The 23,099-nt window shown below is 47.0% G+C and overlaps 1 protein-coding gene and 1 long non-coding RNA gene across 4 annotated transcripts in view; one reads left to right on the top strand and one right to left on the bottom strand.

Annotated features, from left to right (window-relative positions):
* DPY19L1 (dpy-19 like C-mannosyltransferase 1) overlaps nt 1-3,039 on the bottom strand; it is a 93,742-nt gene extending 90,703 nt beyond the window's left edge. For all 3 annotated transcript variants that reach the window (XM_082692475.1, XM_082692476.1, XM_082692477.1), the window contains exon 1: nt 2,503-3,039. In XM_082692475.1, the coding sequence (XP_082548601.1) occupies nt 2,503-2,800 (298 nt within the window). In that variant the 5' untranslated portion in view covers nt 2,801-3,039. The remainder of the gene's footprint in view (nt 1-2,502) is intronic.
* On the top strand, nt 1,511-15,805 carry LOC309845027. Its single transcript, XR_014300994.1, has 2 exons — nt 1,511-2,339; nt 15,246-15,805. It is a non-coding gene; the product is annotated as an uncharacterized lncRNA (long non-coding RNA).
* The last annotated feature ends 7,294 nt before the right edge of the window (nt 15,806-23,099 follow it).

The following is a 23,099-nucleotide window of genomic DNA, read 5'->3' as shown; positions in this document are numbered from 1 at the left end:
ACCTCTTCCCCTGGAGGCCCAGAGGTGGCAGCACCTTCTGACTGCTGATAGGCAGGGATGTTTCAGTGTCTTTTATGGGTTCCTTAAAACTGTTCACTTCTGAAAACAGTCCATTTATTAAATCTGTTTCCTACCAGGACACCGACATACCTAAATGGAATAACAGAAACATGCGTATATGTACTGGGTTGTTGTACTTCTAGAAGTGTGAGCAGATTTAATGTACATTGTATTTCTTACTGTGAGTTATGGTCAATAATGTTGGAGAAACAGCATCATGGTTTTTCTTTACTATATTGCTGCTCCCCTTGACTGATGTAGGGAGCTATTAGAGTGATACTGCAAAAAACAAACATTTGAAAAACAATTCATAATGACTGTTACCACTAAATAACACTGGTCATTGGATGGATAAATGGATAAATAAGGTCTAAAAATAAGAAAAACATGTGTGTTTGTTAAGTAGATTTTTTAAACAGTGCTTAACACTGCCCAACAGCAGAAAGGGTCATCGTGGTAGGTAGTGAGTTTATCAGTGCTTAGTACATACGGAGGAGATGAAAGAAACCGAATCGAGAACCTCTAGTCAGTTTCTAACACTTAAGTATGTGTGCTATCAGGGAGCTTCAAGTTGTAAAATTTCTTCCCAAACAGAAATAAAGCCATTTTTGTGATAGCAAAATCCTACACTAAAGACTTGCATGGTGTCAACTCAATTCACACTCATTCTGCAAAGGGCAAAAAGAGAGGGAATGAGAAAGCTTTCAAAAATGTCTAAACTCTGCTCCTTCCTGCAGGACCCAAGGGTACAATGCCAGAGGAAGAACCAAACATCCTATGTCCGTTCATTCTCCAGAATCCGGTAGATGGCCTTTTGTAAATGTATAGAAAATCATCCAACCTCCATCCAACGACCAGTGTCCAGAGTACACCCACAGATGTGAGACAGCTCCTTCTCTGTACCATATTTCACTATGAAGTGGTTAATGTTTACACTAGCCACTCAATAAAAATGCAGCTTCATTCTGTCACAAATCAGTATTATGCATGTGCTTTTATAACAGCAATTAAAACTCATTAAAGACTTTAGACACAGAATGCCTTCCCATATATTAGCCACCCCCTTTTAGTTCTACTCAGTAAGTAGGGGAGGTGATACTCTCAGGTCACAGAGAAGGAAGGGCTCACAGAGGAAATAATTTGAAACTTAAACCGAACCACCACTCTGCACAGGATTTTGAGCTTGTCTCATCCATTGTACCATGCTGCCTCCCCAAGGTGAACTTATCTAACCTGCACATTGGTAAGGTTTTTCAGGCTCGCTACTGAAAAGAGGATGAATATACAGAAAATACTGAATTTTCTTGGCTTGAATCTACAATACATAAAAGTATCCAAATAACAGTATCAACCTTTCTGAGCCCATTAAACACACACACACACACACACACACACACACACGGAGATGACTCTGGCCTTTTATAACTGAGCGGCTTCTAGTGGTGGATGTTATGTCAGGGGAAGCCGAATTGCTGAGTCCTAATCCTTCGCCTATATTGAAATCCAAATTGTTTTGGGCCACTGAGGGAATTTGAAAGGATAATTAGGCATAAATCACCAATAGTTAAATAATGCAGTAGCCAAAGCCCATTAACGGTATTATATACTAAAGGCAGTATTACATTTTACTGGCTTAGAAAAATTAGGCCCATTACCTAAACTGCTACAACTCGCCTTATCGGAATGTCAGTCAGGAAACAAAGGATACCTAAAGTCGGTCCACAACCTGTGACTCTTTCAACTTTTTTTTTTTTTTTTTTTCCCAGCACATCGCTGCACATCATCCATTTGGTGCATGGAAGCGGAAAAGGAGGGAAGTCCTCCACACCAAAATGTTCCCAGGTCAGCAGAGAGGATTAGAGCTCCAGTGCCCCAAGCACAACACAACCTGGAAAGTGACGTGCCGAGAGGAATCACTAAGTACCACCGGCAGTGTTTGCGGCCAAGAAGAAAAAAAGCACGCTAAAATTTAATTATAAGTTTAGCAACTTTCTAGGACAGGGAACGTGCTTCTGCTTTTGAGCTCCACGGCATCGCTTCCAACCAAAAGCAAACCATTCTCCGGCCAGGGGCCGAGATAACGGGAAAGCGGCCGGTCCGCGCCAATCAGCGGCGCCCAAGTCTCGTTAGCGCAGACCTGTCAGTTCGCCGCCAGGCCGGGCAGCTGTTGATCTCGGGGCCATTTTTTTTTTTTTTTTTCTTTTTTTCAACGGAGACGGAGAGCGGACGGGAAGGGAGCGAGGAAGGCTGAGCCAGGCGGAGGGGGAGGGGAAGAGGAGGTGAGGACGTCCCAGGAAAAGTCGGAGAGGGCTGCAAACTGGCGGGGACCGGGCGGCGGGGCTCGGCGGCGCGGAAGTGGGAGGAGAGTCTAGGGGAGGGGGAAAGGGGCCCGCGCCTCAAAGTTCCGCGTCCCGGCGGCGCCCGAGCTCTGGGGCTGCTCACCTAGCAGGAGCGTGGTCCAGGTCCGGCCGCGCCCCGCGCGCCGCAGGCCCAGCGCCCCGCGCAGCCCGGCCACCAGGCGCCCCCCGAGCCCGCCCCCGGCGGACGGCGCGGCGGGCTCGGCGCGGGGCCCCTTCCTGCCCGCGGCGCCCTTGCGCCCGGGGGACCGGGGCGCGCGCTCGGGCCCGGGCTCCCCGGCGCCGGCGTCCGGCGCCCCCCTCAGCGGCGACTGAGAGGCGCGGGGCGGCTGGGGCGGCTTGGGGGCCGCCTCTCGGTGCTTGTTCCGCGCCTGCAGGACCATCTTGGCATAGTCGCGCCCGCTCGCTGCGCGCGCCCGGACGGCGGCCGGGGAACGGCGGGCTGGCGGGGCGGCCCGGGCGCCGCTCACTCTCCGGCGGGCGGGCGGGCGGAGGGCGGGCCGTTCCCTCCCCGCGGGCCGGGAGGCGGGGAGAGCAGCAAGGCCGGGCGGCGGCTGCTTGCTTTGGCGGTACGGCCGGGAGGCGGCGCCGGACTCGCGCGCCCGCCGCCGTTGCCGCCGCTCCGGTTGTCACGGCGACCGCGGAACGCCGGGGGGCGGGGGCGGGGACACCCTGTGAGCAGCCACGGCCCCGCCCCCGCCGCCCCTCCGCGCCGGACGCGCGCTCCCGGCTGGCTAGCGCGCACGCGCGGACTTCCGGCGCGGGAAGGCTAAGACCTGGCGGCGGCCCCGGGACCCCCGCCCTGCTCCGGGCCCGAGTGGGGTTCTGTCGGGGCTCGGGCGCTGAACGCCTTCCGGGAGCGGCCGCCCCTTCCCCTGGGAGTGGTTGGAGGAAGCAAGGGCCGTCTCGGGGTGGGGGCTGTCGGCGAAGTTTCGGACCCCATTCAGGGTGCGCGTGAAGCCCCGCGAAGCCCGCGTGGCCCTGGCGGCTCGTGTCGGGAGTGGACCGGGCGGGGGAGGAGGCGCTCGGGAACGACCACGAGGGGCGCTGTGCCGGCCCTCTGCAGCCTCCGGGGCCCCTCCGCTGGGAGGCGAACAGAGAAAAGTCAGTGGTCTCACGGACTCCACAGTGTGTGGTCTCCCTGCTAGGGGACGCTGCCCAGGGCACTTCCCTCCACGGACTGGACCGACCGTGCAGCCCGATTTAAAATGGCAGCAGAGTATCTCCGGGAAAGTGATAAGCGTGGAGGCACAAGTAAGTGTGTGCCTGACGTTGCAATCCTAAAGTGAAAACCATGGTGGGAACCCAGGTTGAAGGTGATCAAACTGAACGGCCCGAGAAAGAAAGATTATCAAGTATGTTCTGTAAGTTTCGCGTGCTGTGATCTCGTGACTTAAAGCAGAGAAACTTTATTTGCTGATAAAATACAAAACTGTAGTGAGAACGTATTTTCTCTAACAGAGCACGGAATGCGTGAGTAAAGGAAGCCCAGCAAGGTTAAGAAAACCAGGCAAACCCCAGTTTCCCTCGTCCCTCTATTCCACCGAACTCCCAAATTCTTTGCACAAAGCCCTACAGCTTTATGGGGTAACTAAAAGATTTCCTACCTTGCAGTGTCCGGTGGGCTTGTTCCAGAAAGTTGTCCTTAAATCCCAATTTTGTAAATCAAGTCACTTTTGATTATTTCCATTATAATTCCAGAGGCTTCACGTGGCTTTGGATCCTACCCTTAAGTTGCTCCACTGAGCGACGTCTTTATTAGGGAAGTTAATACAGGCATCCATTCACTGTTACGCCTTTTTAAGCGACAGAGAATTCTTTTGTAAAGGGAAAAAAAAAAAACGTTGCCATGCTAATTGGTAATCCCTCATACTCTGTATTTTGTGAATTAGGATTTACAGCTGTTGTTTTTATTGGAACAGGGAACAACTATTTTTAGACACTTTTTCAAAAAAGTGATTGCAGGTGAAATCAGGGAATACTTGAATTCTTTTTTTTTTTTCTTTTCAATACTTGACTTCTGAAACAATGTGTCAGATGGATCCATTGTTGTCCTCTTGGATTAATTTTGAATTGATGGTCGATTAGATTAAAAGTACCCTACTTTAGTGTCTGTTAAAGGTAATATAAATAATTCTTGACTGTTTTTAATGATTGGAAAAACACCTGGAAAAGGAAGTTTAGTATTTGAACAACGGGATTGCTTGGCTGTCTCCTATACATGGTAGGCTGGATTCAGGAACTGCCTCCCTTCAACTGGTACCATTTCACCCAAGAAAATACATGTTGAATGAATGAATGAGTAAATGAATGCAGGAAATTATATAATCAAATGATTCAAAACCCTGTGTTTTGTAGTGCAGTTGAAATCACCTTGTTCTAGCTCTCTCCTACAGTCTCAGATTTCTAGAGGACAGTCTTTACTATTCAGTTTCATATTGAATAGAACCTAACCTGCAGAACCTAACCCAGAGCCTGACTATGGAAGTTTGTTGAATTGAATTAACGGAGGACATATATTTAAGACCCAGCCAGTGGATTTTGATTAAGTCCACCATGGCTGATGAGACCTCTTTTTTGCTTAGAGACCATATAGAGAATCCCAGAGAGGAGCAGTGTGGGATATTGGTCAAAAACCTGGTGATTTTAGGCCAAAGTTCCAGCCTTTGGTCTGAAATGTGCCAGCCCTATGACGTTGGCCAATTTCCTCATCCCTAAAATGGGGGTAATGAAACATCTATCCTACAGGTTTGTAAAAATTAAATTAGACAATGTATGTAAAGTATCTGATAATTACTTCCATCAGAGTAATTGGTCAGTAAGTGTTCAAAGCAGTGGATGGTGAGTAAGGAAGTACTCTGCCCTGCCAGAGGCTGACAGTCTCCAATGGATGTGAGGAGGTAGGGGAGTAGATCACAGAAGAGCAAGGGCAGCTGTGTGCTCTTTGGACCAGTCATAGACTGGATGGGATTCCAGCTTCTAAGCTACCTGAGGAGTTGACCTTCTCTGAGGATCCTGCTTCCACACATGCTCTACAAATAATGCCCATTGGTGGGGCATTAAACCTGGATAAAACAGTAGGCATATCCTCTTGCTCTTCCTCCCTCCATCCCAACCCCCAAAAAAGTATATTTCACACAGGGTGGGTGGTAGAGCAGAAACCAGAACAGTCATGGAAGGTTACATGCCAGATTTCATTTTGCATTTATCACAAGAGCCCGGGATACACTGTATTCATATTTGTATCTTTAGGCCAGTGCCTGCCACATAATGGTGGATGCTTTAAAAAAAAAAAAAAAACAAAAAAACACAAACTGAAAGTTGCATTTTAAAAATTGTTGTGCACAGATGATCCCGTGAATCAATGATTGTAATGAATATGGATTAAGCATTATAGTCAGTGGCCACCTTTAATGTGCTTTTCTTTTTAAGAGTTACAGATGCAGCATGAAGGAACTTCCTTATGGGACATTATAGAAATACTGAGCCAAGGCAGACAGATTCCAACAGAGCAACCACTTATGAAGAATCCCTAGTCTGGTGCCCAGGATGCAAACCCAGTCCCTTTCTCACTAGAAGCTACACTTCGGGCATTTGAAATAAAAACTTATACTTAAAAAAATAATTTATAAAGACTTTGGGGGTGGAGAGAGAGGGAATTAAAAAGGGGAAATGAGCATAAAAGAGATGACAAGTAAATGCCCCAAAATAAAGCTTAACAATATTAAAATAAGCAACCAGGGAATCACGTTAAATAAGCAATGAAAAGAAAAATTTGGTCAAGGGAAGACTATGCTGAGAACCAGTTTCATTATTTCTCTGCATTGGCATTTTAAAGGCCCTTTAAAACTTTCCGATTTCCCCCATTTCCTCCCACTTGCTCTCTTGCCCACAGAGTGAAGCAAAAGGAGAATCTTGACTCTGGCCTCTATTTCTCATTTTCTTGGACTAGGTTACTTATCTCTTTACTGGAGAAGTGTCTTGGGGGTAAGTTCTAGATTTCTCAGCAGTAGCTCCTAACAGGAAGAACCTGCAAAATCCCAGCCCACTTTCCCAGAAGCCTAAAATGGGTGGGTGCAACAAAGTCTGTGTAACAGTCAACTTTCAGCAAAGCTCCAACATTAATTTGTCAGTGTGTTACAATGTATGTCTTTAGTCTCTGGGAAGAACAAATGGAAATTGCTACTTTATTGTTTTTCAGATTTTATCTTGCCTCTTTCTAGTAGCTGACCTTGTAATTTAAACTGTTTTTGCTCAAATGGAGTGTTCCATGGAAACTCAGGGTGCACATCATTAGTTCTACTTAACAGGGCATGGTGGAAAACCACTCAGGCTCAGAGGTGCATGTTTCCCTAAATTGCAGGTCCTGTTGGCTAAGGGCTTGCTGTGTCCTTGGTGCCTTAGTAGACATTACAGACATTAAAAATTCATATACTAAGTCTCCAACCCCAAAGGGTTTACAGCTTAGTTAGAGACACAGGGTAAGCTAGAATGAAATGTAGTTCTGTAGGAAAATATGTGATCCAGAGTGTAAGTACTGAAAGAGCTCCAAAGAGAAGGGCCCATGGCTGACATGACTGGGGAGTTCGCAGGGAGGAGGAGAAACTGGGTCTAGGCCTTGTGGGAATAATAGATTTTGTTTGAACAGAAGGAAACACAGAGAAGGCATTACAGGTGGGGAACAGCATGTTTTGAAACCCTATGTGGCTGATACGCTGTATAGTAGGTACTAATAGTAACATCTTAAGACCTTTCAGAGTGAGGAAGGGAAGAAACAGCTAATGTAAGTATCAGGAATAAATAGACGGATTAATGAGTGAGTAAATGAAGTAATGATTGTAATATGACATGCCCAGAGCACCTCAACATGGCTCCTGGCTCTCAAAGCCCCATAGAAATACTGAGAGCCTTAGAAATACTGAGAGCCAATGGATTCCACCCCCAGGCTCTGATTTGGGCCAGGAGTTACTCTCATCTGGCAGGCCTCTGGTGACCCTTAGCTAGAACACTGAGTCTCTCACCTGCCTGCAGCCACGGATCAGGTAGGGGACTGACCTAGACTCCTGTCTCAAGGCTTCAGGGGAAGCACCTGGATGCATTGCACAGTTTTGCCTTTCACCCCTAAACTGTTGCCTCCACTCAACCTTACCTTGTGCTCCCTGAGGCCATCAGTCCATTCCTGATACACTCCGTTCTTCTCAGTAGTCTCCACCTCCCGCTGTTTCCAGAGGCCCCTTCTGCAACAGGTTCATTCCTGACAAGGCCACCGCTTCTCTCCCCAGAGCTCCTTTCTGCCTCCTGGAGAGCTTCTCCAAACTCCAAGGCAGCTCTACCCTTTGTCATAGCTGTCCTCCATGGGCATTACTCTAGCCCTGGCTCCAATCTGCTCAGTTCCTTCCAGTGCTCTGAGGGACTACACCACCTGTCTAACAACACCCAGCCCCTCAGTTCCCCCAAGATCCTCTCTGGTGAGCTGCACTCCTACTCCGTGTCATCCATCCATCCGGCTCTTCCGGATCCTTGTCATCACCCTGACTGGCTTTGCTCTACGTTTAAAATTCAAACCACCCAACCTCCAAGGCCTCTAAGTCTCTTGGTTATTCCATTTCGAGTGCCAACGCCTATCCCTGCAGCTCTGTCTGCCAAGATCTCCACCTCCCCTACTGCATGTCCTCCTCTCCCACCAACCTGGCCAAATGGTACTGTCCCAACTTCAGATCTGCACCCAGTACTGCTGAGGAACACTGGAGAAATCCCACTATGTGGAAGGCAGTAATCCCTAGGAATTCATAGTTTCCTTCAGCAGCTGGACCCTAAGTGCTTCCTGAAATCCTTCCATATTCTCCTGGTCCCATTCTCCAGAGGAGGTGCAGCAAAAGTTCACTAATGCAAAGGAGTGTCCCTAGAACAGAATTCACATGTTGAAACCTAGTCCCCAGTGTGGCGGGTGTTTGGAGGTGGGACCTTTGGGAGGTGATTAGATCATGAGGGCAGAGACCTTGGGGATGGGATTAGTGTCCTTATTAAAGAGTCTTAGCATGCTCCTTTGCCATCTTCCTCCATGTAAGGACATGCTGTAAAGAAGGGTGTCTGTTAAACCAGGAAAGAGACTCTCACCAGACACCAAACCTATCAGTGCCTTGATCTTGGACATCCCAGCTTCCAACTGTGAGAAATGAATTTCTGTTGTTTATAGGCCACCCAGTCTCCATCTTGTCATCTGACCACACCCTTCCTTTGGTTTTTCTGACCCACACACTTGGTTTTTGTGTCTCTTTGGCTGTTCTTTTCCAATCTCCCTTAAAATTCCCTCTTGTTCACTAAATGTTGATCTCCCCCAGGTTCAAAAATCAGCTTCTCCCCCTTTTTACTCTACATATGTTCCCTGACCATTTTCACTGTTCTCTGATGAATATTTCCATCTCCAGCCCAAATCTCCTTCCCTAAACACAACTGCACATTCGATATCACTCTGGCATGTATTTTTGGCACCTTAAAATCCCAAATCCCGGGACGCCTGGTTGGTTCAGTGGGTTAAAGTCTCTGCCTTCAGCTCAGGTCATGATCCCAGGGTCCTGAGATCAAGCCCCGCATCAGGTTCTCTGCTCAGCAGGGAGCCTGCTTCCCCCTGTCTCTCTGCCAACTTGTGATCTCTGTCTGCCAAATAAATAAATAATCTTTAAAAAAAAAAATCCAAACCTGTTTCATTTCTAGTGTCCTAATCTCAGTAAATGGCACTACAATTCCTTCTATCCTCCTGTCGAGGAAGTCACTCTTATTTCTTCTCTCTCACTTCCATCATCCCATCAATCACAGAATCCCACTGATTTGTCTCGTGAATGGCTCCCAAATAAATTCCTTTCTTTCCATCCTTATGGCCATGATCCACCACTCTTTTTCACATGGCCTTCAGCACTTCCTAAATTAATGATTTTGCATCTTCTCTTGCTGCCCATCACTCGTCCGGAGAATGCAGTACGCGAATTTGACAGTGTTGCTCCTTAAAAACAAAACAAAAAAGGCAAAAAACTCAGCCCTCCCAAATTCCTCAGCATGAGGTACCAGGCCATCATGATCTGTGCCTTACTGTGTGCTCTCCCACTTCTGTTTCTTCTCCAGCCCCATCCCCGCCTTGTCCCAACACTCTGTGCCCTCCATCCTCCTGGACCTATGCACGCGCTCTTCTCTTGAACTGTCCCACTCCTGCCTATCCAGCCCCTAGCAGTTCTCCAGAACAACTGACTCATCCTTCACACCTCACTTAGAAACCAGTTCCTGCAGCAACTTCCCTCCCCCTCCCTCCCCGCCTCCTGGGCTATACATCCAGTAACCTAGACTCCCTTCTTTCCTATGACTTACCACACAGTCTCTGCCTGTTTATTGCTCTACCTTCTCTGTTAGACCATACATTTCTTGAAGGAAAGCTCTGTAGTAGGTGCCGTTGCCCAGGAAGCGGACTCAGAGGTGAGAGGGCACATGAAGGTGGTTTGTTGGGAGGCGTTCTCAAGAACAGAACATGTAAGGGAGCAGGGAGGGAGGAAAGCTCGACTGGGCAGAAGAGGAACTGAGCCGCAGCGCAGGTGCAGTGAAGGCCTCAGCGAGCCCAACAGGGAGCTCTGGAGCTGGGATGGCCCTTCCAGATCATCCCAGATTGCGGCAAGAGACACCAGCCTTTGATCACACATCGACAACCATGGATGCTAGCTGCCTACAGGGGGGAGGGGATAGGGAAAACTGAGCAAGGCAGCTCCATGGAGGGTGCACACCCAAGGGCAATCCCCCAATTCCTGAAAAGGGGCTCAGCAATAAACCCTCAGCAGCCTCCACCCCAACCTCTCCGCCCGCCCCCCACCCCCACTGCACACAGCACCCATGTCCACACCAGGTGGTGGTGTCTCAGGGCCTGACGCACCACAGGAACCTATTCTAGCTTTTGCTTCCATTTTCATTTTTTGAAGACAAACATTTTTCTCAAATTCCTCTTTTTTTATTAATAACCTGTGCATTTGTGAAGGAGATATTCAAGGGAAGCATACAGAGTTTGCCAGTAGGAAAAAAAAATGGGAAAAGCAATATAGATACATTTTCACAAAGTTTACCCTTCATTCTTTATTTTGGAGTCATATTTTGAGTAATAGCTCTTGAATGTCCCTAATAATTCTTCTTTAGTAGTTTAAGATGGATCTTGGAAACAGGTCTTGAAAATACTGCCCCCCCCCAAAAAAAAATATTGAGGTAGATAACAATAGACCACGTACTATTTATAAAACTTGGTTAAAAGGTTACACAATATATGATTTTGAGTTCTGTGGGAGGGATCTTTGGTGTCACCTGACCCTGAAGGGTGGGGGGGAAGAAGGCGTGAGGGAATGGCCACAGCCGCTCAGTGAATACCACAGTTCAGCCAGCTCCCATCCCTGGAGCTCTGGCAACATTAACACTACTGGGGAGCTTTAAGAAATACCAGTGCCCAGACCTCACCCCAAAGCATGAAATCAGAAAGAGAGGCCACGGAAGCTCCCAGGTGATTCGGCAAAATCGTGAGGCTGAGACCCCTCAACCCTCAGGAAGAAAAATTATGTGTATTCCTTGGTTACATGATAGACTTTCAACATATATTAATTTATTTTCTGCAGGGTCTGTGTGGTAAAAGGAAAAAAACAAAAAACAATGAGGTAGGAAGAAATGCAAGATGTCACTCCGTTCAAAGCCAAGAGTGGCTTTCTCACATCAGAGGCAGGCTTCTGTCCAGGACACCATCTCTATTTGAATCTCTCTTCTGCAGCCTCTCCAACACCTAGACCAGCTTAACCCACAGCACACAGTAGTACACCGCGCTGGTTGGGAAGTAGGTGGGAACTTCAACTTGGAGTGCCAGGGATTCGCCTCCTAGACTCCTTTTCCTCCCCCTGGCCCAGACCCAGCTTTGCCACAGCTTGGAAAACCCAGAGCAGGAATCTCCTCTCTCCCCCCTTCCCAGAATAGCCAGAAAAAGCTGAACAGTGATGGATGTAGGGAAGGAGAAATGAATCAAGGTGCGAGTGTGAGCAGCCAGTGAAGAGAGTCACGAAATATTTAGAAGAACAGCTCCTTGTGCCAGATCTCGGTTTTCCTGGAGCTACCCCAGCCCAAGACATATTTCTGGAGGTAGCCGAGGAAGAGGCCCATGGGATTTGAAGTATACTGAAAACAAAAGAAATCCGGGTGGAGGCACCCTATGTAAGTTATGTGCAGGCAGTATTCAGCGCAGGTATGATGTATTTGTCCTTTATGTATATGTCCTTTATGTAGTTTGGTCTCTGGGCACAAAGGAAAATCCTCAGAAAAGCAAAAGCCTCCCAATAATAAATAGCAACAGCTACTCTAAAACTTGCCTTTCCCAGATCCTGGGCACTGTTCTGTGTCTTTCCTACAAATTATTTAATCCTCACAACAACTTGCAAGTTGCATACTTTTATTCTCTCCAATTTACTAGGGGGAAAGCAGAGAGAGGCTCGGTGACTTGCCCAAGGTCAGGCAGCTGGTTAGAGGTGGACCTGGGATATGAACCCGTGGTTGGGGGCAGGAGGGGGCACCCTGCCCAATCCTTAAGTTTGTACTCTCTGAAGAGGAACGTTCATGAAAGGCACCATGAGTTGTGGTTTCCCTTAAGAGCTAAAAATTGCTTCCTTGAAAATAAACCTTTACCCTCCCATCCAACAATTACGGGCTTTCACAAGAGAGTATGTTCCGGGTGACTGAGTGTGACATATCACAGGGATTAACTTGAGTTCTCTTTAATTCATGTATTGTAAAGTAAGTTGTGTGTAGACTTTGGGACTCTATTTTTAGTAAGACATGACTTGCTCTATAGCTGACAGCCCATTGCAACCCCCGGGGGTGAGTGGGGGGTGTGTGGAATTGCAACACCACCATTTTGGGAAGCACCAGGCTGGCGAATAGACCTAAATGGAAGGATATTTATATGACTGAGTTGGAAAAGGTAGCTGGAAGATGCATGAAACTAGATAGCAGCAGTTTGCGTCAGACCTCCCAGCTTCGTGCCTTTCTGGAAAAGTGGGCAAGGAAAGTAGCTGGCAGAAGAGCAAACGTCACAGTGTTGCAGTTGAGCTGCAGAGATAAGCTTCAGGCCATCCTGCTGCCTGCCAAGACTACAGGACAGAAGTCCCAGAAGCCGCAGCTTTTATTGCGTAAGATTAAATCGCTGCTGGCTCAGAGCTCCCCCCTTTGAAACAGCAAACGGCAGGCCCTGGGGGAAGAATGAACCACTTCTCCCGGGACATCTGCATGCCCGGATGTCTTGCTCCTTTGATGCTTCGGGTCAGCGAGGTGACTTTGGTCAAGTCACTAAATATTACTATGAAAGTGCGTGCTTCCCTAAGTCCCTTCTTACTCAGAACCCTGTGTTGATTTGATTAAAATGAGACTGCTGCAGACTTTTGATTCCCTTTGAGAAGGGCTAGCTCGAATGCTAGATTTTCACTGCGTATTTTTCTCCTGCCTTCAGTCTTCTCCCAGTAATCCATCTCGGTGTCGTTTTCTTTTTCATTTCCAGTAAAGAGATTTTGCAAAGCCCTACTAGTCTGTCTCTGGCCCACAGACTCTAAAGCGTACATTGCTTGACACCAGAATGGGGGATGCCCCTCGCCCCCACCTACACCTGCAAGCTTGCAGCTGCATTCTGTGACTTGACCCTTCGCCCCAGGTGAACGGATGTTGACCCACATGGGGCCTAGCATAGCCTCTCCACCGAAAATTCCATCTAATTTAGTTTGGACAAGCCTGCTGAATGGAGGACTCGAAACAGAAAATGATGGAGCAGTCTCCTTCTGCTTGTCACATCAACCGAGAAGTAGGAAAGATATCAATCTGCGGGAAGAGTGGAATGCAACAGACAGGAGAACAGGGGAGGGGAGGGAGGGAGGGTGGATGAGTGAATGGGTCCTGAAGAACCATGCTTCCCACCAGTTGCTGCTTGCAGACCCGGCCTGAAGGCTGGCCACGTTCCAAGGCTCCCAGGCCAGAGGCGCCCTGCAGTTCTTTCTGTGAAGTCTGCTCACATTTTTTTTTTAAATGCTTACAACCAAGAGTTCTAACTCCTAAATGAGTGAATTGTCATTAATGTGACAGCTGAAATGGGCAAAGGTGAGGTAGGAAAGCAGAGTAGGCTCCATGTTAGAATGGTTCTGTCTCCGCTGGTTTCTTCCAGGCCCCATTTACTCGTGTTCTATATTTTGCCTCTGAATAAGCCAAAGAAGCTTCACTTCAAGGGGGAAGCAAGAAAGTGAATCATTTTCTAACTTCTGTCCTAGGGCCTCAACACCTGATAACATCGAGAAAAAGCTGGACCCCAAACACCATCCAGCACATTCTCTGCCAACAAACGTGGCTGACACTGGTGTCAACAGTCCTACCTTCAGTGACTTAAGGAACAACACCTGTTGTTCACTTGACATTTCCTTTGGTTGGACCCTACCCTGGATTCCTGGAAGAACACATACACCAGACCCCTTTCAACATAAACCCCAACCCCAAGCAAGAGTGAGACTCATTCACCTTTCTTTTCGGAGTCTCCCAGACACTCCGTATACTCTTCTGTTGCTCATGCTAGCACTTTCTCCAGCTTGCATTTGATTTCTATCCTGTGCGAAGCCAAGAGCCCTCTTGGCTGGTCCTGAGGGACACTGCCTGGGTCCTCAGACTCAGTCGGTCTACATCAAGGGAAAACTCTTTTTACTTGTCTTACTGCTACATGTAGGATAAAAATAACAATCATATTTCATGAAAAACAGGCCGATGACCGTTCTGTTTTTGTTTTTAAATTCTTTCCTTTATAAACATTCATACTCAGCAGCAACATATTTGCAAGACATTGAGCTTGACAATGGGGTTAACAAGATGCATAGCAATGTTGGGCAACCTTATTTTGATCAAGGGCAAATTCAGGAAAAAGCACAAATGCTTACAGGCTATATCTCTCTTTCATTCAGAGTGGCTTTGTTGTTGATCCTATGGGAGAAATTATATTCTTTTGGCTTAGGTGATCTGTTTATTGAAGAGAAGAATGTCAATGAGAAAACTATGTTTGCTTTTCAGCCTTTGAAATATTATAATATGGTCCAATTTGAAAATTAGTAACACCAGACAGCTTTTTCTAATTATTCATCTTCTTTGTTTGGACAGTGCCTTGACTTTTGCCACCTGAGTTCATCTGCATTAGCCCCCTTTATCCTCCCATCCCTCCTCCCAAAGGTCTATTCCAAGGAGTAATAGTATCCTATTTAACGTGGATAAACTGAGGCTCTGGGGAGCTTTCAAAACATCTCTGTAAATTCTTTGACATTCTTCCCATCAAGAAGTGGGATCGCCCTGGAACATAAGCAGGACTTTCAAAGTCCTCCAGGAAAACAATGTCGTGAACCGGTCACTGTGTGGCCTGTGAGACTGGGTCACAAAAGACGGCCGCCTTCCACCTGCCTCTTTCTGGGACGAGCACCCTTGTGTAAGGAGCACCCTTCATGTAAGAGGTGCAGCTGCCCCGAAGCCGCGGTGCTGGAGTGCCCACACAGAGGGATCACACTGTGCTAGGGACGGGTGTCCCACGAGCCCGAGATGTTCCAGCCCCAACTCTTTAGGACCCGCCAGGCCGGACAGCAGACTTGTGAATGGAAAGGTTTTCGTGCGAACCCTAGCCCAGCCACCGTGTAATGATAATTGCAGAAAGACCCAAATCTCCCCGGCAGGGCCCTGTGGACACTCAAACCATGGAAGATAATAAATGCTCATTTTCATTTTATGCTACTAAGCTTGGGGTGGTTTGTCATTCAGCAGGTTCCAAGAGAAGCCACTTTCCCAGATCCCTCGGAACCTCCCAGTGAAGCTGGGGCTCGAATCTGTGCATTCCATTCAGTGGGGTAGTCACCAGACAGCGGTGAGCCCTGGAGGCCCAGAAGACTAAGGCACAGCCCTAGCCCTCCTCCTTCCAGCTCACCCTCACAGCAGCTCTGGCCTCCTGGGGGTGAGCCCCACTGCAGCTGTTTTCTAGAAGAAAATGGTTCCAGGACACGATGGCTATTCCTCAGCACCACGCCGTGTGCAGGTGGCTTCTGGCTCCAAGAGTGGCCAAGTCCACTGCCAGCGTGGCTTTCCCTCCAGTCCTCTGGGCCTCCTCCGAGGAGTTTGCATTTAAAAGCAGGCAGTGTTGCAAAAGTAGGTGGGTGCCCTGCACCCTGCCTGCAGAGTGTTGCTTGGCTCTGATGAATTAGGCGCAGGCCCCGGTCTCACATTTGGCTGCATCTACGGAAAAAATATGTGTGTTCTGGGCCCCAGCTGATCTTTTAATCGAGCTTCTCTGTTCTAAAATAAACATTCTCTGTTAAAATTGTAAATGTTCATCTGCTTCTTCCAAAGAGATTGGTAAAAAGGCATAAAACTATAAAAATCATTTTTCACTTATAATGAACTGAGGGCTGCTGGGTGGCCTGCCCTCAGTTAGTGTTCCAAGGATGTCCTGAAGGGGGTGCCACTTAAAACAAACAAACAAACAAAAAAAACAACATGGGCATGGCGCCACCTGGGATATAGCCTTTCTGTGGTACTGTGTGCTATGCAAAAATAAGTCATCTTTTTCATTTCTGGGGCATATGCATTTTCATTTAACATCTATATGTTTCATGAATTGAATTGACAAATATTTACCAAGTGTTCACTTTTTTAAATAGGCTTTGTTTGTTTGTTTGTTTTTAATGAGAACATGCTTATTTTTGCCTGTTGCAATATCCAAGTCCAATGAAAAGATTCATTGCCAAATTTATATTTATGCTTTCTAGGTTTCCTTTAATCAAGGCATGTACACATAGGAAGGAAGAAGGAGGAGAAGGAAGGGAAGAAAGAGGCAGAGTTTCAGGATTGTGATGAGGACTAAATAACATGGTTAGAACATTAAGCATAGTTCTGGCCCAAGATAGTGGCTCCATGACTGATAACTACCGATCATTACTGTTCTCGCCTTATCTTTCCAAGGATTCTCCACCAAGCAGATAAAAATGAGGTCAAACTAGCAAGACAATTTGAATTTCACCGCTTGGCCGCCATCTGCGGGACCTTCACACCGCCTCCACCTGTGAGTTGCAGCCCAGTGTTTCTGGGAAACTCCAGAAGGTGTGTCACAGACGGGTAAGCACCAGGCTGCTGTCTGCGCCCTGCAGGCCTGCATATGCCCTGTCCGTCACCAGAACGCCCTGTCTGCAGGGCTGTCCCGGCTGGGGAAGCTCCTCTGAAAGGTACAGCCTTTCTGCCTCCCACCTGCAGATGTCTAGAGAATGGGGCCGTGATCCCTTTGTGACGCTCAGGTGCAGGGAGAGAAGGACCAGTGCTGCATGACTGGCTGTTGGAAGAAGGCCAACCAGGCTGGCTTGTGAGCCCCACTGAGTTAAAATTTACAGACAGAACTACTCTTTAAAGAAACATGTAGTGTCTTTCCTCTTCTGAGGAAACAGACAAGGATCTGCTTCCCAGAGGCTGGGCTCGGCCAGGGGTGTGTGAATGCCTCCACCCTGAACTCGGAATCCTCACTTCCTTCAGCAGTGAAGACTTTGTTACTGGGCTCAGCTCATTGCCCTCATACCCCTTCTCTTGAGCGGTCTTCTCCCCTGGGGGTCTTTGCAGCTCTCTACAGAGAGTTAGCCCCATAGTGGGTCTCGCCTGCGTCCTCTCTAGGAGGCTCTTCCCCAAGTGCAAACAGGCCGCTGCAGGGCTGCCCACCAGTCCACCTGTCTGCCCCCACTTCCAGCCTGTTCTGTGGAGCACCTCTTCTAGATCTCATCCTCCTCAAGGGACTGGCCACCGTGATGGCCATGGGTTCTGCTGGCTCCTGCTGGACTATGGTTCTTTCGGCCATGTTTCTGACACATGGCCTTAGGTAGCTTGGCTGCTGAGTGGGGGAGGGAGGAAACCAGTGTGTCGTGAGCACTTTCTAAATGCCAGCCATTATGGTAGCTACCTTCTTTCCTAACTATACTAGGATCCCTCTTTGAAAGGACGGGGTGACAAGAGCTGACTTCTTCCTGGCCTCCAACCCAGCTCTGGCCAAATCAGGTCATGCTTCTCACAGACTCTCTGTCTTTGTGTCCCCTGCGGGAATCTCTGCTTATAAACACACATGCCTCATGGTGTCATGAGAAACAGTAGAACGCCCTCAAGAGCTCAGCTGAACATGACTCGGGAACAACACAGTTCTGGCCACCATGTTTGTTCCTCCTACTTGGCCTTTAATCTGACCCTAGACGCTGGCTCTACCCTTTCTTCAATCTGGCACCATTCTGAGCCTGCAGTTAACAACCCACAGCCCCTCTTGAGTGCGTCTCTTTATCCTGAGGTCTAAAGTCCTGATAATATCCTCCGAGGAACCTCTAGTTTCTCTAAGGGACCCAGCCCCTGAGGACAAGGGTCTCCTGGTATTCCTTCTCCTAGTGGTATCTTCTCTTTCATTCCTGATACTGCTAGCTGATGATCACACACACAGGCACTCTCTCTCTCTCTCCCTTTCTTGGTCCCTCTTTCATTGATTTTTGCTCTTACCTTCATTATTGTCTTCCTTCTACTTATTTTGGGTTTAGCTGATTCTTTTCTAGTCTCTTAATATGCAAGCTTAGATTATTGATTTGAGACTTTCTTTTTTAATATGAGCATTTTGTGCTGTATTTTTTTCTCTAAGCACTTCCTACAATGGCCAATAAGCTGTGTTTTCACTGTTATTCATTTTAAAATACTTTATTTACCTTGAGACTTCTCTCCACTCGATAACCAGAAGGCTATTTAGAATTGCCTTGTTTAATTTGCAAATGTTTGGGTATGTCCTAGATATCTTTCTGTTCTTGGTTTTGTTTTGTTTTTTTTTCTCTCTAATTCTGTTATAGTCATATGTATTATTGTCAACAAACTTGGTATGCTTTCAATTTTTAAAAAATCTAAGGTTTATTTAATGTCTTAGAACACAGCCCATCTAGGCAATTTAAAAGAACATGAATTTTGCTGTTTTAGAGTGGATTGGCTTTGGCTGTTAGATTTTCCCTTGAGAACTGGCCACATTTTCTTGGTTCTTTGCTAACTCACTTTCGATTGTATTCTAAACAGTTTATTACGATGTTCTAAGACTCTGGGTCCTGTTAAAATCCTTCAGAAATTGTTGATTTTTTTTTTTTCCTCCAGAGAGAAATCTAGAGAATGTTGGTTTTGTGTGTTTTCTTGCTTTAGCAGCAATCAGCCTAGTTAGATACAGATCAGTTTTGTGGGACGGAGGCTTCAGATCTGAGTAGTGGCCATGCTGCTTTGGGTCTGTTTTCATGCATATGCAGCTTCCTCACTAGCCCAGGCGTCCTGTTGGTTTGTACACAGAACTAGAGCTTTCCGTCCTCCAATTCTAATCTCTCCCAGATTTCCCTCACACTCTCAGGTCCCCAGGAATACTTGTACCTGGTTCTTCTGACCAAAAGGCCAAGTTCTTCTGAGAACTTATTCAGGGCACTGTGTTATCCAATTCCTAATGACTGGTGCTGCATTCTGGGCAAAATGGTGAGGGGGAAAAAAGAGTGAAAACAATAATGGAGTCTTCTTCCATACTCTTTGGACCACTGGGCACCCTTCTGCCAGATTCCTCTGACAAGAGAGATTAGTCTTTCCTCGGTGCTTTAGGGCTCAGGCCCATAGCCACTGTGGTGAAGTTCCAGACAGGGGCCACTCCTGTGTGAGAGGTAAGAGGGGAAATAAAGCAAAAAAGTCAGTGTGTGGCACACTCTTCAGCTCATGGGGCCCCCTTTCCTGCTCTGGTCAAGAAAGGAGTTTTCTCTCAGAATTCTGATGTCTGTGTCTGTGTGCCATTCCATAACTGGGGCGACGATTAGGTCAAAACAGTGACATGAAAGAGGAAAAATAACCCCAAATATCCCAATACTGGTTTTTCTTAAATTTTGTCTTTCCTCTCCAACTTACCTTCCACTGTCTGCTTTTCAGATTCCTTAAGGAGTTGGGGTATTTTGTATTGGCTTTTAGCTACAGTTTGTGGGGAAAATAGGCTGAGGGCTCACTTCATCTTGGCCAGAGAAGCTAGCCTAGTAATATTCGACATCTAACAGTGAATTCTATATACAACTTGGATTAGGAACGCTGGTTATGTGGGGATTTTAGAGACTTTGAGGGAATCTGATTTGCTTTGTCTGTTAGTCCGCATGTGACTCATTTACATATTGGTACCTTTCAACCTTTCAGAAATCATAATGATCCAAGGTCCCAATTTTATGTTCCCGTACTGGAAACATACCCTACTGCTCCTACAATCGTTACCCGTAATACTTAGTGTCATTGTTGGTTTGTAGGTCTGTTTCCTCCTAGAGGTTTCTTGAGGGCAGAGAATTTTTATCCGCCCTCTAGGCTTCTTCCAGTCTCTGACACATAGTAGAAATGTGGTTTAAAAAATATTTTTAATTGTCTGACTTGGCCTTAAAATTGACTTCCTGATTCTTGGCATCATGAGTGATGCCAGTGAGTGGTATTTTTCTGGTTTTGTTAAACCTAACAACAATATACCACACGTCCCTGAGAACTGGCCTGGGACAACAGTGGCTCATCCCTGAGAAGATCAACACTTCACAACCATGAGCGTCCTGGAGCGAGTGGGAGAGGTCCCCCTGAATCTTGGCTACTTCAGAGACAGGTAAACTAAAGGAGCGGGAAGTCAGCTGTCTCTCCCTTCAACCCACAATTATTAATCACCGTGAAGAAATTGAAATGGAGAATCTGAGTCAACCGAGACCCATAATGGCAGCTCTGATTTCAATTCCCCTCAGCTGCATAGCGCACAGCTCAATAGACCTTCACAAGTCATTCACTTTTACTTTTGCATGAAGACATCATTTAAGAATATGTTTTCTGCCTTCCTCAGTGTCTCTGATTGCATTAATAACCAAGCACACGGAGCGCCATGCTTCACCGACATCACTGGGCTCGGCGCTGCTGTAGCATTTCCATTCTATGGTGGAACAAAAGCCTTCAACTGGTGTGTCTTTTTTTTTTAAGTTAAAAAAAAAAGCATTTACATTCTACTGGTGTGTGAGTGCAGGCAAGGCAATTTCGTGTTATTTTCCAAGACTTTTCCATACTTGGGGAACTCTGTATCTGAGAGGTACCAGCACGATGTCACATCAGCCATTCACCTGCATGTTCCAAATTGAGCACCTGCCCTGTCTGGCTGAATGAGACATCTATCACACATCTCTGGGAACAGCTTTGCACCCTCAGGAACTACACTGAATCACACACACACAGAGCTCACACTGTCACCAAATTGCTTCAGATGGGAGTTTGATTTCCTCCAGAGAATCTTAAATTCCAGCAAATGGGTGCCTGTAAACAAAAAACACTTCAGACACCTGGGCCATGGACTTGGGCTTCACGCAAGGCAGCAGAGGAGCCGAGGTTACAGGGAATCCCCTTAGTCTGGAGAGCAGAGACCTGAGCTTCCTGGACGGGAAGCAGGATCCTCTTCTTTGCTGGTGACCCCGCCGCGGGCCAGTGAGCTGCAGGACTCTGCGAACATCTCTGCAGGTCCCTGCCAATTAGCCATTTCTCTGAGTTATCACTCACAGGCGTGCCAGTGCCTTCGTTCTCAGCCAGCTCTTCCTTGTCCATTTCCTTCCCCACCTGGTGGTCAATGTCCCAGATCTGGGCCTTCAGATTCCTTTTAACTGTGCACAGGAAGACACACGGCCGTGGCGATGACTTTCAGGAAGAAAGCTCGCAGCTCCCCAGCGGAGGGGGCACCCCATGCCACGCTGCATAGGAAGTACCGAGGCCACTCAGGAGGTGGAGGAAAGTGGTGGGGAATGTGGGCAAAGGGGGCTTCACGGTGGTTTCTATGGGGGGAAATGGGTAAGCAAGTGTGAGTAAGTTGGGAATTGGTTAGTTTGAATAATTGCAGCCAGGGCTGGGGTAAAGGGGCTGTCCCTAGTTGCCTGATCCCTGGCTCTGGTGGTTAGAGCAGGTGGGTGATGGCCTGGAATGTGGGAGCATATAAAGTGCGTGGTTGGGGAGGGCGCCTAGGGATTGGTTAGTGTGTACATGAAAGGTGCCCTTGTAGTTGCCTGTTATCTCCAGGAATTAGCACTCCCGGAGAGAGGCCGTCCTTCCAGGGTCAGCAGGTGCCCCGATGTCCAAGTGCCAAAATCCAGAAAATAAAAATCGTGGTTAATAGGCTGTCTTTACCACTGCTCCTTCTGTCACTGGCCATGTGAGAGGTACTCCCAAAGCACTTCACCGAGTTAAACTCGACTGAATTGGGGGTCTGAATATGATATCAAGAAGTCACCCACTTCAGCTTCTGGAGCTCCCTTGAAGAAACACTGAATGGAAACTTCCCTGCTTTTCAAATGATGCCTACGCTGCCCTCCAGTCTCTTTGCTACCCATGTTTGCTTGGGTTTATCAACCGTAAGTATTTTCATTATTTTACCTATGTCCTCAAATTTCTTGTGCTGATAGACCTCCCCAGAACTCCAGGGCTCACATTAGTTCCGACCCCCAATCCAAAAGCTTTGGTCATTGTGACATTTTTGTGTGTTTTTAGCTGCTTCTCTTTTCTCCCCCCTCCCCTGGAGGAAAAGTGTTAGCGCCAATGAGTCACACACAGAACACGGGCTTTTTTAGAGCCGAAATGCCCTTAGAAATCCAAACTAGAGCGAGTTGCTTGCAAGAAGGATGTTCTGCTGGTCAGGCAGGAGAGAAGCAGCTGCCACAGGAAAGATAGATATGTGTCCTCAAAGAGTGGACTCCATCAGAGCAACACCGTAAGATGCTCAGCTACTTTCTTCTTTTAATTTCAAGAGCCCCACTGATTTCCCTTATTTGCCCAGTTCTGGTTCTCCATGGGAACCATGCATGTGGGATCTGTTTGAAATGAGAAATTTATTCTGAAAACATTTACCAAGTACTTGTGAGAAGCCAGGCATTGAACTGGGTTTCAGGCATACCAAGAAAGTGCTTTCCTATTAAGGTGCATTTCATACCCTCAAGGAAAATGAAAGTAAGTAGAGAGTAAAGGCACCAAAATGCCATTGTTCTGCAATTGGAGTCTTTTTCAGCATAGTGGGGAACCTAAAACAAAAAGCAGAAATTTTCTTCCTGCCTATTTTTCTGATCTGGAGAACAAAATAGGGGACATTGTAGAGAGTCTCTATACTTTTGCTATACTCTCATATTTATCTTCTAATGTCTGATGTATCCAGAGACTCAGTTGAGAAAATTGTTATAACACCAAATTTCTTGCCTTTATTATGGTGACTATATTAATTTTCCCGCAGGAGGGAATGGTGTTGGCAAAAATCTCTTCATGTAGGGTCTCTTTCTACTTTTCTATGGGCATGTGTGTGTGTGTGTGTGTGAAGATTTAAAAGTATGAAGGTATTTGACATAGAATATTTTATGTTATAGGAGTGTATGTGATTCCATAATTATAAACCACCTAATATCAGACATGGCATTAGCTAAAATATTCTGAAATTGATATTTAAGTTTGTTTTTTCTTGGGTGGTGATAGTAGTGGGAAAATACTGTCCAAAGAGAATCACCTGTTATGGTAAGTAAAAGCCATGGTCAATACAGAGTGCAGAATGCAGAAAATCTGAGGCAGGCC

The sequence above is a fragment of the Mustela nivalis genome (assembly GCF_964662115.1).
Source record: "Mustela nivalis genome assembly, chromosome: 12".
NCBI classification, from domain to species: domain Eukaryota; kingdom Metazoa; phylum Chordata; class Mammalia; order Carnivora; family Mustelidae; genus Mustela; species Mustela nivalis.
Note: the sequence above shows the minus strand (reverse complement) of the source record. Positions and strands in the feature narration are given on the sequence as shown.